The sequence below is a fragment of the Spodoptera frugiperda genome, chromosome 1, assembly GCF_023101765.2.
Source record: "Spodoptera frugiperda isolate SF20-4 chromosome 1, AGI-APGP_CSIRO_Sfru_2.0, whole genome shotgun sequence".
Lineage (NCBI taxonomy): Eukaryota > Metazoa > Arthropoda > Insecta > Lepidoptera > Noctuidae > Spodoptera > Spodoptera frugiperda.
In genome coordinates this window covers 8,234,043-8,249,907 of record NC_064212.1, presented here as the reverse complement: position 1 = coordinate 8,249,907, position 15,865 = coordinate 8,234,043, and the positions used below count along the sequence as shown (strand labels likewise).

The 15,865-nt window shown below is 37.3% G+C and overlaps 1 protein-coding gene across 5 annotated transcripts in view; it reads right to left on the bottom strand.

The window, feature by feature from the left end:
• Positions 1–15,865, bottom strand: part of LOC118273138 (neural-cadherin) — a 281,396-nt gene that overhangs the window by 217,910 nt on the left and 47,621 nt on the right. For 4 of the 5 annotated variants that reach the window (XR_007705726.1, XM_050696780.1, XM_050696774.1 and 1 more), the window contains exons 3-10: positions 13,629–13,930; positions 12,114–12,250; positions 8,650–8,866; positions 8,194–8,362; positions 6,806–7,656; positions 6,484–6,675; positions 4,394–4,584; positions 575–764 (exon numbers count right to left, since the gene is read on the bottom strand). Coding sequence is in view for 4 of the 5 variants with exons in the window: in XM_050696780.1 (XP_050552737.1) it covers positions 575–764; positions 4,394–4,584; positions 6,484–6,675; positions 6,806–7,656; positions 8,194–8,362; positions 8,650–8,866; positions 12,114–12,250; positions 13,629–13,930 (2,249 nt within the window). In the remaining variant the exon portion in view is untranslated. Of the gene's footprint in view, positions 1–574; positions 765–4,393; positions 4,585–4,687; positions 4,879–6,483; positions 6,676–6,805; positions 7,657–8,193; positions 8,363–8,649; positions 8,867–12,113; positions 12,251–13,628; positions 13,931–15,865 lie in introns of all 5 variants that reach the window. The other variant, XM_035589941.2, reaches the window with a different exon arrangement.

Below are 15,865 nucleotides of genomic sequence, written 5' to 3'. Positions count from 1 at the left end.
GGTAGGAAGAGCTTTTCATTAGAAACTAGTAGAGCTTTTTCAATTAATTTACGTGAAAAAGCCGTGACTGTCTAGTGATATTTATTATAAAAATATATTAGAGACGTATTAAAAGTGGTGCGATATCAAAATTCTCGTTTTCGATGTCCGATTTTAAAATCAAATTCCGACACATGATATGCTATTAATACTTTATCAGCAAATCCATCACTAATAAAGGCTATTTATATCGCACAGTTCATCAATTAGGTAACGCCAACACGAACTAGTTGAACTGTTCCTAAAATTAATTGGATTTAATATGTTCCAAACGCGATACTACTTCCGACCACAGAGTTATATTGTGCCAGTGCACACGAACAATACATAAACAATCCGGACGCATGTAAACAAAACAAATATTTGAATAACAATCCGAAATATTGTTCACAATGCTAGCGAACGGTAAATTAAATGTGACAAAGACTATAAAACAATTTCATGACACCGTTAACGTAGGCAGTTTCATTATTCGGACTCGCAATACCTACGTTTTTAATACCTTAACTTAATATTGTATTAAAGCTTTACTCACCTCCACTCGGATGGTAAGATTGTACTCCTTGATACTCTCGTAGTCGAGTGGGTGGTTAACTTTTATATCGGCCCATGTAAATCCGTTGTCTGCCCTTTGTTGTAAATAGAATGTGTGGAATTTGTTGGTCTGGGCCGTGGAGCCGGGCATGAGCCGATAAAACACGGTCGGGTTGTTCTCAATGCCCGAACTGAAAATACAAAACACGCTGTAACAACAATTTCCTACACCATTAAAAGTAAAATTACGAACAAAAACAGCTACTTAATGCACATGACGACATTTATGGCAAAAAATAAGATTGATACTTTATTGATTTGCAAAGAAAAACTAAATATTTAATTTTTTGAAACTGATATGGTCACTAACAATATCATTAGAACTTGCAACGGGATATTTACGTTGGTAAAAATGAACAACAAAGACATTAAACCTATTTGTCTCCTTATAAACATCCACCCGCATATACTCCAGTTCATCCGTGATCATGGCGCTTGCAACAGTGCCGAAATATCGTAAACTCAAAGATATTAATAAACATGGTAAATATCCCGTTGCAAATTCTAATGATAAATATTCAAAGACTTTAGGGGCATCAATCAAAACAAAGGACTATTAAAGGTAAGTAAGAATCGATGAACTAGGGAAAACAAAAATTAAAAATTACCAGCTAGTAACATAATCACGGTAAATCTTACAGTTTGGTAAATTTGAATGTTCTAAAGTAAACCTGAGTGAACCTCAAAGGCTTAATAAATAACCTAGGAGTTGGTATATGAACTTTGTAAACTCTTTACTCGATCGGTCGGTAAATAGTTGAATAACAGGCTTGCCTTCAAATTGTTTGAGCAGTGTATGCGTGTACCCAGTTAAAAGATTGCTGGAATATTTTCCATAGCGAGATAGTATTTTACCGCGTTGCGTATTTCGTAGTTGCGTCGTTCATTTTGGTTATTTCTTTTTTTTTCATTTTCGGAAATTCCTACGAGATTAAATTTTTGAAGTGACGAGTGGAAAACTGTGAAAATTTAAATACTACGTCGACCATATATTTAGGTATACTGAAGTAAAAACTATTAAAAATAAGTACTTTATATTTTACAGCAACATACTGTTCGTAGTAGAACGTTTGGCTTTTTTTATAACTCAACGTTGGCAAGAAAGCACACGGCCCACCTGATGGTAAGTGGTTACCGTGGCCTATGAACGCTTGCCTCACTTGGGGCATTACTTGCGCTCTGCCGACCCTTAAGAAACCTATTTTCTTCCTTCTTGGACTTTTCATATGGTAATAAATTACACGTCACAAATACAATCCCATATTCAGTAGGTACTATATCTAAAACAATGAATATGAGTAACAAATAGCAGGTACCTAATTAGTTTTACCTCCAAGCTAACTAAGTTGGCTTATTCCAAACAACTGTATAGTACATACAGTTCCAATCAATTAACAAAAGGCATTAAATTGCCACGCTAATTGATGAAAAGCGTGATTAAAATCAGTAGTCAAATATTCGTGCTCCGATATTTGCAAATAAAAGAGCAATACATATTGTTTCCGAAATGAACGTTATTTGTATTAAAACAAAATTGAACTATTTTAACGAAGCGAGCTAAACTAAATACCGCGCCCATATCTAATTTATTAAAACGAGGCGCGAATTGCTCTTTGTTCTGTAAAATCTATATTGATGTTTATATAAAAATTGATTGTAAACTTTATTAGTGCATTCAGTTTTACCAAACTGTAATTATATTACACGCGTGAGTTTTAATTATATCCTAAAACAATCGATTAATAATAAATCAGCATCAAACGTCATAGATACGGTGTGTAATAGATAGCATTCGAAATAAAACAATGCGACATTGTAAAAAAGAAAATCTTTTTTAATCTGTATTCTAAGATATTTAAAAAAAATCACGCGTGTATTTAGAATACTCAAGCTGTCACTATTTTGATACTGTCAAGTAAAATGACAGTTCCAAATGTTTTTAAAATTAGAATGGTTCCCATTCATGCCTCAATGTGAGGTGCAATTTGGTATTCGCGCGCTCAATTCAAGGCGCTTACTGGAAAACTCGAAATTGCCTGAATTTGAGGCGAATTTAATTATTAGTAAGGTGAGTTAGTAATGGTTTCGTCTTCGTGTATTAATTTTAATGTGAGTTTTGAAATGTGTGTTGTTTAGGACGAACAGATAGACCATAGAGGTGTGAACCAAACTTGCCATCGACCAGCACTCTGTGATAGATGCACTATGATTTTTTAACTAATATTGCATAACAGTTACATTAAAATCAAGAGCCCGTGGCACATAAGTGATGCACATACATTTATTTAGTTTTATAAATTAGGGTTCGACCCAATATACTTACTGTTTCACATCACTGACTTACAAAACTTTTTTAGGTTACCTATCTACTCTGCATATCTTTTTTTTTTATTTCTGTAGTCGTCAGTAATTATTGATTTATAATTACTACGAGCATTATGAAAGGATCTACTAAAAACTTTAATTTAAAATGAGGTCCTTTAAACGCAATCAAAACATTTTTTCAAGTTTTAAACTTTTGAATAAAACTTAATTGGATATTTATGAACTTCGGCAATTAACAATTTGATAACGAATTCGCTAAATTTTACTTTTCACTTCAGAACAATTTAGAAAAGTTAATAAATATTTTAATGAATCCAAATTGACTTAACTTTTTATATGTATTTTCCATTCTGTTCAGCAAATTGAAAATGAGGGTTCTACAAAATAGTTGGTACTCAAATGAAACCCTAATTGAACAACATCAAAAAACAAAATCGTCAAGCACTATTTCAATAAATTGAAACGAACTTTTCGGACAAAGAAAAATAAATAAACGGATGAACATTTACCTACATAAATCTACTAACTAAAACAATTTTAAGGTATTATTTAACATGCTAATTTGACCCGTACAATAAATTTCGAATACATTTTAGTTAAAACTTTGATATAGGTAACTCATAATGCACTGATGCCTCAGCCTACATGCAATACGATACACAGACTTCAATATTAGATACCCATTCGATACCTCTCACAGTTGTCCAACAACATCTATTTCACATCACCATACAACTACGAAGTCTAGAAGATAAAAATACTAAATAACATTCAAATTGGTTTTATGTACAAATAGATGCTCTTGGACTAAATAAAACACAGTGTTCCCCGTTCCACGTAAGCAGTGAGCCCTTCTAAATGCACGCTGGTGAATCACGACAGTCCGCGTGTGCCATAACGATGCATTTGATGTTTCACGGACAATGACAGTAACATCGTATTCTGATCACCAAGTGAGAGGCAAACGATACTGGAGACGCACGCGACGCACCGCCATACTGCTCAAGGAAAACCCTCTTAACTTGCCATGTGTGAAAAACCTCTTTGTAGATGACAACACAGCACCTCAAACAAGTTTAACTCGTACAGCAAGTCAGAGGACTCACCGCAGAATAAGACGAGTTCTTTGGCACGTTCTCTAAAGTTTCATACGTTGTTTGAATGGGTCTTTTCACGTTTGAAACCAAAAGAGCCTGTGCCAACAAACATCGTCCTTTCAGATGGTACCGTCACACTCTACAAGTCACTTATGTACTCCACCTGTTATTACGACTGCAGAGAGCTGAATATCTTGCCAGCTTTCAGCAGTCGCAGCAACAAGCGAGCACCAGGCGACGAGCGAGCGCGACGTAGCATGACGGGCGCGCGACGTCGCACTGGGCGTGCAGGTGACGGGGCTGCGTGCGGTGCCCGTGCCGAACAGTTACCCACGCACCTTGCTTTCACGGACACCACTTTGGCACCCACGGGTAAATTCTCTCGAATGTAGATCGGGCCATACACCGTGTGGTCCCACACGGGGGGATTGTTCGCGCGATCCACTACGTCTATCTGGACCTCCACGGTTCTGGACAAGGGCGGGAAACCCTTGTCTTGAGCCATAGCCTCCAACTTGTACGTTTCTCGCTATCGGGGAAAGAGTCGATGGAAACAGACAAAACCACGTCGTTAGTAGTGTTAAGGAGTGGAGGTGCGGCGGGCCCGGAGGCCCGCTGCGCCTTATACCAACCTGGCTTTCACACTGGTCACTACGGTACCCACTGTGACATTCTCTTTGATGTGAACGGGGCCATACGTGGTCATGTCCCAGATGGGGGGCTTATTGTTCCTGTCTACCACGTCTAATTCAACGTCCACGTCTGCGGAGGAGGGCGGGTCGCCTCTGTCGGAGGCGCGCACGCGCAGTCGGTACCTGTCCCGCTACAGATACACGGGTCAGAGGTCAGCGGGGAGAAACAAAACAGAACACAACTAAAATATAAACACAAGTACTCTTCGCTAAGAAACAATTAAAATAATTAAACAAAACAAACTGAAGAACGATTCACTTCCACATTATATGCTGTTTGCAAATGTTTTATTTCACAGTATAATGTGCTAATAAAGTAAAAGCTTGCACTCATCTTCTCACATCCAGTAAGCCAAATAAAAATATAGAAGAATAAGGATCTAAGGAGAATACAATAGTTGTAATTAGATTACGTTCGCTCACGTCGTCTGCTCCCACTCACAGCACAGGCTCTGTCGTTCTTACAGTAGAACATTCCGTACTGTTGTAGCCAATATTAGATGGTGCAAGAAATAAATTGGAAATAAAATATTTACCATATTTTACAAGTTTCGTCTGTACAATAAGGAGAAAGACAAACTGTACATTATGGGTATTAGGTACTTTTTACAGTAATCAAACTAAACTAATCTTAAAAATTAAAATAAAAAAACTCAAAGAAAAGCAGGCAATGCATGCAGCTCTGCATACAAGACATGGCGGAAAGGTCAGGTTGTCATATGAATGGTTTGGTGACCTCTTAGTTACTACAACGAAACGACACTCATTGAAATGAATATATTACAAACGATGGACGTTACGTTAAACTGTACAAAATTTTGATTCGCGAACGTTGCCCCTTTCACAGAAGGAATATGTCACAACTGGACAGATGGCCAAACTGCCTTGTGGGCAATCTGACCATCTCAAATACTAATACTAATATTATACAAATTATATTAATAGCACTGCTGCCCTGGAAAAAATCACAATTATCATGGTATTACTATTGCACACGATGTCATATTGCATGAGTAGTCGTCTACAACACAGCATGGGCGCGGCCAGAGTCGAACCGGCGCGCGGCGGGAACTATTGCTCCGCAAAATAAAATCAGAGATTAGTAACAAAACATGTACATAATACATATAATACTGATAGGTATGTTAAAAGCGTAAGCTTCCCAAATCAATTAATCGATTAATTACAATAAAATAAACTTTGAAACTAGTTTGTGCGAAATATACAGAAGTGCTGTTACAGAAACTGTACATGTTTTAGAACTAAACATAGGTTCAACGGTGAAATATTTACAGCAGTATAATTTCTGGTACAAGGTTAGTATTATACACAAGTCGTATTCATCTGTAAGATAGTTAATGCAAGACGGTGCTGCGGAAATAAATCTTAACGAAGATTCAGTGCGGAGCCGACGCTGGCGGCAACTCAAACTAATAGTGCTGCAAGAAGAACAAGCCCCCGACGGCCGCGGGGCCCGCAGCCCCACGTTGCCGTTCAATGGACAACTACTCCTCACAGCCAGGATTTACCCCTCTCCACAGCAATTTACAGCAGCGGTTAATTTAGAACTATTTACAGTTAAATCAACTTAAAGTATGTGCCAATTGAATCCTAAGGCCTGTAGGTAGCACTCATCCACCAAACTTTGTAGTAAAGTTGATCCCTTTCATTCGTCACGCTTGTTAATACCCTCACCATGTGATCAGTGTGAATTTATATACGTTAAGCATACTTACGTCGAGAGGCTTCTTTAAAACGATCCAACCCGATTCGGGCTGGATCTCAAAATACTCAATATCAGCAGGGTTATAGGGCGCGCTCAAAGTATAAACAATGGCGCCGTTATTGTCGGCGTCCTCGTCAGATGCGGACACTCGCAATATGTTCGTGCCAATACTGGCGTCTTGTTTTACGTTCTCCACATATTTCTGCAAGACACATTATAATCACAGTCAACAATCACGATGGATCGCTGAAATTCATGCAAACAAAAATCTAGGTGTGATTTCATGCAATTATGTGCTTAATGCTACTGTTTATGTACACTATTGCGCTTACTTGTCTGTCAAACAGTGGTGGGTTGTCGTTAACATCGGTGATCTCAACGGTGAATGAGCAAACACCTTCTAGGGAAGGTTCTCCCTGATCCGTTGCCTTTACCGTCACTGATACGAATTTACCATCGTCGCCTTCTCGGTCGAACACTTTGTTAGTCGATACTTCACCAGTTTCTTCGTCGACTGTGAATTTGGTGCCTTTCTGATTTGGTTGTTGTACGATTGAATATTTGACTTGACCGTTGACGCCTTTATCTTCGTCTGTGGCGTGGACTTTGATAACAGGACTACCGTTTGGAGCGCCTTCTTCCACTTTAGGGAAGTAAGTAGGACAGTCTTTGAATATTGGTTTGTTATCGTTTACGTCAGTGATGAATACGACTACGACAGCTGTGGAGGTGTGGATTGTAGCATCGCCGTTAACGCAGCACGCGCCGTCATCCATAGCGGTTACATTGAGTTCGTATTTGTCTCTGTCAAGTGATATGGCCTTATTGTGTAGTCGGATGACACCGGTGATTTCTTCGATTACGAATTGGCCGGAGCTGGTGCCGCCGCCGACGAAGCCGAAGCGTACGTTGTCACCATCTTTGTCAGAAGCTACTACAGTCGTGACCAGGGTGTTAGGTCCAGCGTTTTCATCGACATTGGGAGTGTACACTTGCTGAGAGAATTTAGGTTCCTCATCGTTCTTGTTCTTGGTATAAACTCGGACGGTTGCTGTTCCGGTCTTAGCTGGTTCACCTTTATCCTTAGCTGTGACTACAAACTCATAGTAAGCGTTGTTGTTATCCGCGTCCAGTTGCTTGTTGTTTGTGATGATGCCGTTCGAATCCACGCTGAAGTGATCGTCTGGAATGGTGAATAATTTATTTTGTTAGTAAATAGTATTATGATTAAATTGATAATATAATTGAATTAAGTTCAACTGCTCTCACTCAAAAGTAACATCAATCAATATCTAACATTCTGGCTGTATCTAGATTAGAAACTATTAGGTATGAACCTGAGCCAAGTAAGTAGGGTTTGAAGTTTTCGGTAGTAAGCTAATATTTTATGGCTAAGTAAGTAGACATCTACAAGTTCCAACTTCCAGACAAAAAATAAAAGAGCAAGCAAGACTTCACGATATTTTACATTCCGAAAAACTCAAAAAGGTATTTGATTTATTCATGCATAGCTGCGCCTTTCATGAAACGGGTAACAATAGAATTTCACGAAAGCTGTAGGTATAAATCATTAGTTTCACCTTCGCGCGTAGCGTAAAAAGGTCAACAACCTAAACGAACAGCGCCATCTAGGGACTTTCCTGACACTACAGTTTCTATAACAACGTACTAGATGGCGCTAGTGGTAACAGCGTAGCGCGTAGTAGAATGAGTTATTTACCTGAAACTAAATACTCGATTTCGGCATTTTTCCCGGAGTCAGCATCCATTGCCTTGACTTTGAGTATGCTGGTGCCTAATGGAATGTCTTCGTCGACGTTGTGCGCCTGGTAGTCGGGTAACTCGAACTTTGGCGCGTTATCGTTTACGTCTGTCACGCGAATCGTTAGCTGTGGAAAGTTAAAAATAAAATGATCACACTGCGTTTCCGCAATCATTTGTAAAAATATTCTGTTAGAAATATTTTTGGAATGTCTCTTTTTTTAGTTTTTATCAACATATTGTGCATTGAAAATCATAATGCTATTGCCACATCGAGAGATTCACCACAACCATTACACATCGTTAATAATAAAATTATCCTCATCAGGTTATTGAACGGTGGTATACAGAAGTTGACCTATCCCTACACAGCAAACTTAACACAATATAGGTAGGTTCATATTTAACTACACACCTCAACAGAAGTAGAGAATCCACCAGAATCTTCGGTAGCAGTCACCACCAGGGAGTACACGTGTGGTTGTCTCAAGTCTTCAAAGTCCAGTTCCTTAGCCAGCTTCACGATTCCTGATGTGGGTCCAATGTTGAAGGTACCAGCGCCCTGGCCTTGAGCCTTCAACGTGTAGCGAATCTCGCGGTCAGCGAAAGACTTGGCTTTTACCGAGATGATACTGGAAAGAGAAAGAAGATAGTGTTATTAGTAAGAAAAATATAATGTTACAGAGATAAAATTTCGAATTTCAAACAGGCCACAATCGATGGGGAAAAATGAACAATTGTACATAAAAATATAATTGTCAAATGTTGTACACACACCCACGATACAGGAGATAAGTCCTAGTGTGAACAATAGTAGGTATATAATTAGGTATGTCGAAGTATATATTGTGTACTAAACTTGTATGTTTTTAGGTAAACACACCCACGATACAGAAGAAAGTCCTAGTGTGTGGCAAAGTTTCTTTTTATTAATTAGGTATGTCGATAGTGGTAAATTGGTATACAAATATTAGCATAGTCTTGTGAAGATTGCTTGCCTATAGAACAGTAAGTATTCCATACTAAAATATATCAACATCTATCAAACAAAAGCATGTTATAAATTAGACACAATAGCACTAATAATATTATAGACGCAATAAATCAGGCACTAACAAAACGCGACCATTTAATCACAATGTGACAAAGTTACATCAAAGGTTAACCCCTGATTAACTTCACTACTCGATATCGCAATATTAAATAGCAGGTCACCGAAAAACATAATTACAGGCCAAATTAAACAAGCTATTAACATAAAATTACTGAACAATTGGGTAATAAAACACCAAGTTTGTTTATTTCAGTGATATTGTGAGAGACATCGTTAATGGGTGACCCAGTTATGTGTTAAACGGACGCATGGCTGTTGCTTGTTGGTGAAATTTTAACAATTGGACGCGTCAACAGTCTTTGTTTCAATTTAGATCGATTCAAAGAGCAATATTAACTATCTAAATATTGTTTATTACTTGTAAACGCTCTACGTATCAATCAATTGCTGCTCGTCAGTCTCGCTAAAACTCGAGAACGGCTGGACCGATTTAATACTTTAATTTTAGCTGAGTACTGGCCTTTTTGCGCCGTGTATACTTTTTTTTTTTCATATTAATATTATCATATTTATATTTATTATTTTTTAATCGGTACAAATAAACTGTTTTTCTTTCATTCTTCTTCTATTTGGCTAATTTTGGTCTTGAATTATTTGTGGTGGAAGTCCTTGGAAGGTTTAAAAGGTGAGAACAAAATGTTACGAAGTTTGCCGGGTCAGTTAGTTATGAATAATATATGGAATGATTGTTTTATGAAGACCGTCTTGTCTAGAGACGTTAGGCGTGATGTTGAAGTGTCTAGTTTTGAGCCGATCGAAGTGTGTACCTATTATTAGGATTTTATAGTCTCGTTTATAGCACACTGTCTAGAATTGGGGTTAGTACCTAATTTCCAATAGTTGTTACATGTCTGATTTTACAATAAACCTAAAAAGCACTGGAGAAAATCTTCAGTACTTGCACTTGTAACGCCTCTGGTGTTTCAGGTGTCTAGGGGCGGTGATTGCTTACCATCAGGTAACCCATATTCTCGTTTACCGGTTCACTACATAGTATAAAACAAAGTCCCTTTGTATGCTTAAATCTTTAAAACAACGCAACGGATTTTGATGCGGTTTTTTAACAGATATAGTGATTCAAGAGTTAGGTTTATATGTATAATACATGCATAATATATCACCATTGCACCCATGCGAAGCTGGGGCGCTAGTATACCATAAAAAATACACACAGAAACTTGATGAAAGTGTCAGAACCAACTATTTACGTAAATAAGTGTAACAGTTCAGACGTAAACTTTTACAGACTTGTAAAGGGTCATAAAAGTTAGTATATAACTCATAAAAGAGTGTTTAGTACCCAAAACATAGGGACCCTGTGTTACATGGTTGTAGTAAAACTATCTGGAAAGTCTATTACCTAGGTTTTATGTTGTGCCTGCTTTTATTCTAGGTAAGTAAATTGACCCTTTTTCTATTAAGATGCCTTCATCATTTATTTATGATAAAAGACTATCATTTATATTATCCTCATCATCAGCCCGAATACGTCTACTGATGAACAAAGGTTTCCCTCTTAGTCATTATTCAGTACATATTAGTCCCTAGTAATTTCTCAACACGTACAATTTAATTATACTACTTCCCTAGTAATTTTACTTTCAATCCCTTTAGTTTATAAAACATCTACAAAATGTTATATTGAAAGTATTTAACAACGACACAGCATAAACAGTTCTAACGAGACAAAAAAACATACTTTGATTGATAGATACAACCTACAATAAAATAAAAGTAGGTCCCTATAATCATGTAAGTACCAACGGAAATTTGTTTTTGTATTGAGAGTAACAATATTTACGTTAAAAGAAAACTCCCAACCCACTCCGAGCAAGGTCAAGTCTTCCATTACTCTCGATTCACGTTTTCTCACGAAAATATACAAATACAAGTGATTTGTTATCGTTCTAGTATGACATAGAGGAAATCTACCAACACCAATAAATTTGTTCTTAATATTCTTATTTATTTTCCTCAGCCGTTCGGTCAGAAAAACTGATATTATTTATTGGTAACACCGAATAGAAACGCTAATGTTTTCTCTTTCCATTTTTGCACTCGAATAAAGTCCGTGAGATATGTTATTGGGTGTCGGCCATTCTCAGTAACCTATTCAGTGGATTAGTCTACTAGAGAATTTCGACACTTTTTTCTATGAAGCTATCTGTCAAATATAAATCTCTATTTCATGTAAAATATCCACAGTCAAGTATTGAAACTAAGTCGAAAACATAATAATTGACTTTTGTTAGTTTGCGGATCTATTCATAATTTTAATTAATGAATAGATTTATTTAACCAGGTAAGTTTTACTTGATAAGACATTATTTAGAAACTTTTCCTACAAGATAGGACTCAAACACACGAGTTTAAAAGTATCAAGGTATACCTACCTATACATGACACACAAGCGACCTCAGATTAATAGGGAAGACTGACTCAACGACGGCCGTATAGACGGATGGACACACTATCCAACTACGTCACACATTTCTAAGCACCAAGGAGTAAGTATCAAGTACCTAGTTATTTAGTGGAACTTAGAGCAAGCGTGTTCTGTCTTTAGTCACATCATCGCTTAACACCGGGCAAGAAAGTGAGTGAGTGAGTAAGTGAGTAAGTGAGTGACGAAAGCCTATCTATGTATTATGTAGGTAAATATTAAGTCTTTGACTGCCAATAGAATACTGTTGAAGGCAAATCCTCCGCTAACGTCGGTCACCGGTAACCACCATGGCGTTTAATGTGTTAAAAAAATGACTTACTCTGAATCCTTCTTCTGGTTTTCAGCGATTTCAGCTTCGTAGCTAGGCAGGTAGAACTGAGGAGCTCGTTTGCCACCCACAATGCTGAGCCGCTCCTCAGGAGTTGACTGGAATCTTCGCTCATCGACACGACCATTCTGTAATATTACGACAACAATTACACATTAGCATCAACGAAGGATATGTAGACATTTTTAGAGGAAAAATCATCCAATGTCTTCCACCGCCTTAGGAGAGGCGAGATAGAGTGTCAGATTCTTACTGACTAAACCGTTTCTATTATTGCTTTTCGAGACGGAGTCCCGGTAAACCCCCTAGGTAATATAAAAAACAATACCTATACCGGCAAGTTAATAACCTATTTTTGAGTAGTTACTAGAGTATTATAGTTTCACAATTTAGAAATATTTTGAAAGAAAGACTATATTATAATTCTCATAGACAAATTTTACCCCCAAATAACCATAGAAACAGGTCGTAATCATAAGAGCCAGGAGAGAGGATACAACACAGGAGAGAGGAATTAATCTCAAAAGTCTTGCTGATAGAACATTCACTTAAATCATGTAGTTTCCTCACTTACTGATATACACAGTGAGTAATGAATTTGTTCTACATAAGCAAATAAATCTCCATTATTGATAGATTACAGCGGCGAGTAAATAATGGCGGGCGACCCCATTTACCTAGACTACATGTTCAATTACCTACGCAGTCATGTTACTCTGTTATATAGGTAGACTGAATTTATTTTGGGTTCGAATATGACTAATCAGTGTAATGAGTAAGTAAGTCATAAGCACATGAAGAACTAAGTAAGGACGTAAGGTAAATTAAAAATGTCTAGACGTCGTTTCATACTGATTACTTTTGTCTTAAAATATTTATCTATCAATTTATGTTACTGGGAAAGATACTTATATAGCTTTTAGCAATACTTAGAATTCTGCCCAACCTAAAAGTTCAAAGTAAAGATATAAACAAAATCTTTAGCTGTTACTAAAAAACTGTAACTACCATTTTATGGCAAAAGGAACGGCCATCCAGCCAAAGGGTAAGCCGCGGCACACCATAAAATGCGAGTGTATGACTCATAAAATGTTGTGTCATGTGCATAAAATATTAAATTACCTAATTAGGTCAAGCGTGGTTTCTTTCTGCGAAGAAGCAGCAACAATGTCTGACAGCACATTGCAACATTTACTAAGACGCTATCTTTTCTATTTTAATTCTTGGAAACCAAAGGAACGAAGAACTTAATTAATTTAGTACGAGATAAATATAAAACGATAGACTTAATACAATAAGAAAGAAGACAAACACGACTATAACTTTGAAATACAAAGCTATTTTTGTCTGATACATAAAAAATATCACAATTTTAACTTTAATTAGTTCAGCATCGTGCGAATATTAATTGGTTTTTACGGAATTACAGATGTTTCACCAATACGTTTTAATTAATGGAACGATGTGGGGTCTATAATTAGTTGTATGAAATATCTGAGCACTGACCTGATCTTCAGCCTTGACGTACAGTACGTATTCCATGTCCAGTTGGAAGGGATCGGTTCCTCGTGTCCTCACTACACCTGACCGCTCATCGACCTCGAATCGTCCTCCAGTTCTGTCTCTAACGATGAAGTAATGGATGTTGTGGTCGGTATCAGGGTCCCGAGCTTGTAGAGTGAAGACAGGGGTGTTAGGAGCAGCATTGAGCTGCACGACAGTCTGCATCGGCAACGGCCGGTTGATGAAGTAAGGAGGCTCATCGTTCACGTCCTTCACGTGGATTATCACTCGCTGGTTGTCCGTATCTGCAAAGCCACAATGTCAATGTCAAAGGGGCTCTCACAAACACGCATTCAAGTCAAGGGGTGTTTGTTTGTAGAGCTCTTGGCAAAACTATCAAATTATTAAGCGATCCGAAGTGTACTTGAGGGGTATTAAACTACTGAAATTAATTAGGCACGCAAATGTGAAATGGGTGTTAGTTCAACCCAAATTTCGGACTCGCTCTGAAATCATCATAAATTTTCACGTATAATTCAGACATCTTGGATAATCCTGTTAAAACACGGGCTGTGTGGGTAATATTAAATGCATGAATCAACATGGCCGCTTTCATTTTGAGAAAAGTTTAGAGTATTGTTAAGTTTTGTGAAAAACCGCTTGATATACGGTGACACTAACAGTGGGGAGCGAGCAGTGGTGCAGAACTGCAGCTGTATGTGCGACTATATGTAAACAACAGTGCACCCTTTTTCTCTCGTGTAGCATTCAGTATACACGACAGAGAATCCGCTTATCACGCGGTAGGAACAGTTTTATGCGGTTCGAGGCAAGTTTTACGTTGTGATTTTATAGCGGCGTCGACTAGAGCAGCGGATAAATATTTTATAGTATGCACTGTACAGGAGCGCACTGCACTGCATTCTGTAGTACCCACGTCTGACTAGAGGGTCGTAAATTGCGGGTAAGTTTAGTAAAATGTTCAAGCAAAGTTTACTCAGTTTAAAAGGCACATCTTCATACATAGTTAAATCTTACAGAAGTAAGTACTACGCTACGTACATTTCGCTACCTTAAGATAATTTATTATGCTCATAATTGTGAGACTTCACAGCGGTAATATTATGATTGTGTTAATACAAAGCCATCAAATAAATTACATAAGATAAAAGTACAATAAAATTGATACAAATTATACTTACATTTGAGCGCAACTGGTGGGTTAGCGTGAAAAATAAATACACAAATATGATTAGTATTGTAAGTTACCATCACCTTTAAATATAAACAGTTAGAATGCTTTTTCACCAGAGATGTGCTATGTAGCTATGCGGGGAAATGCGCAGCTCAAGTATGGAATGGATGGAGTAGGGAAGTCATACATAGCACACATCCATAGCAAGCATCCATAGCATGCATCTTTTCATAAATAACATAGTATAGCTAAGCATATCTCTGGTGAAAAAGCGCCCTTAAAAGGATCATTAATATTAATCAGTCATTCGGTTAGTAGAAAACAACAATTATTGAGAATCGCCACTTCGTACCAAATACAAGGGAATTAATTTATAAACTGTAAATTAAATAATTAAATTAAAGGTTTGTGCAGTTTATTAAAAACTATAAGTTAAGATTAACTCAGCGTCACTTCTTTAGACAGAGGAATAAATACTTTACAATGTCACTTCCACTTTTAAGTTATCGTCGAGCTCAAAAGTCTAGCCATATACGGGCACAATTCCAGTTTTTAAGGGATTGTTTATGTTTAGTTTAAAAAAAAAAGTAATACCATGTTTTCCTAGCAAAAGTCACTATTTTTGTGAGTGAAAGAGAAAGTGAATGTGGGACCACATGAAAAAAGTAAAAGTAATAGTGGTCCCTAACTTAACAAGAATTATAAAAGTGAACCAGAAAATGTTTGAGAGCCCCTGTACTAGAACCACTTATCAAGCCAGTAAAACACCAGCCTCAACCCATAACCATAACAGTAATAAAAAAAAAGCTTCGGACATCAGAATACAAATAACTCGTATCATAACATGACCACTAATACAGCTATGTATGGTTAGCTATCCTTTTTGTCCAATAAGATCCCCCCTAAATCCTTTGTATAAATCGGCAGTTTGGTGTAATCTCATTCTGCGGTTACACTTAGGGGTAGTTTCACACCCGAGTGAACATGACAATACATTGACCTCAGCTATGTCTTGTTAACATTTTATTTTGACGAGTTTATTACT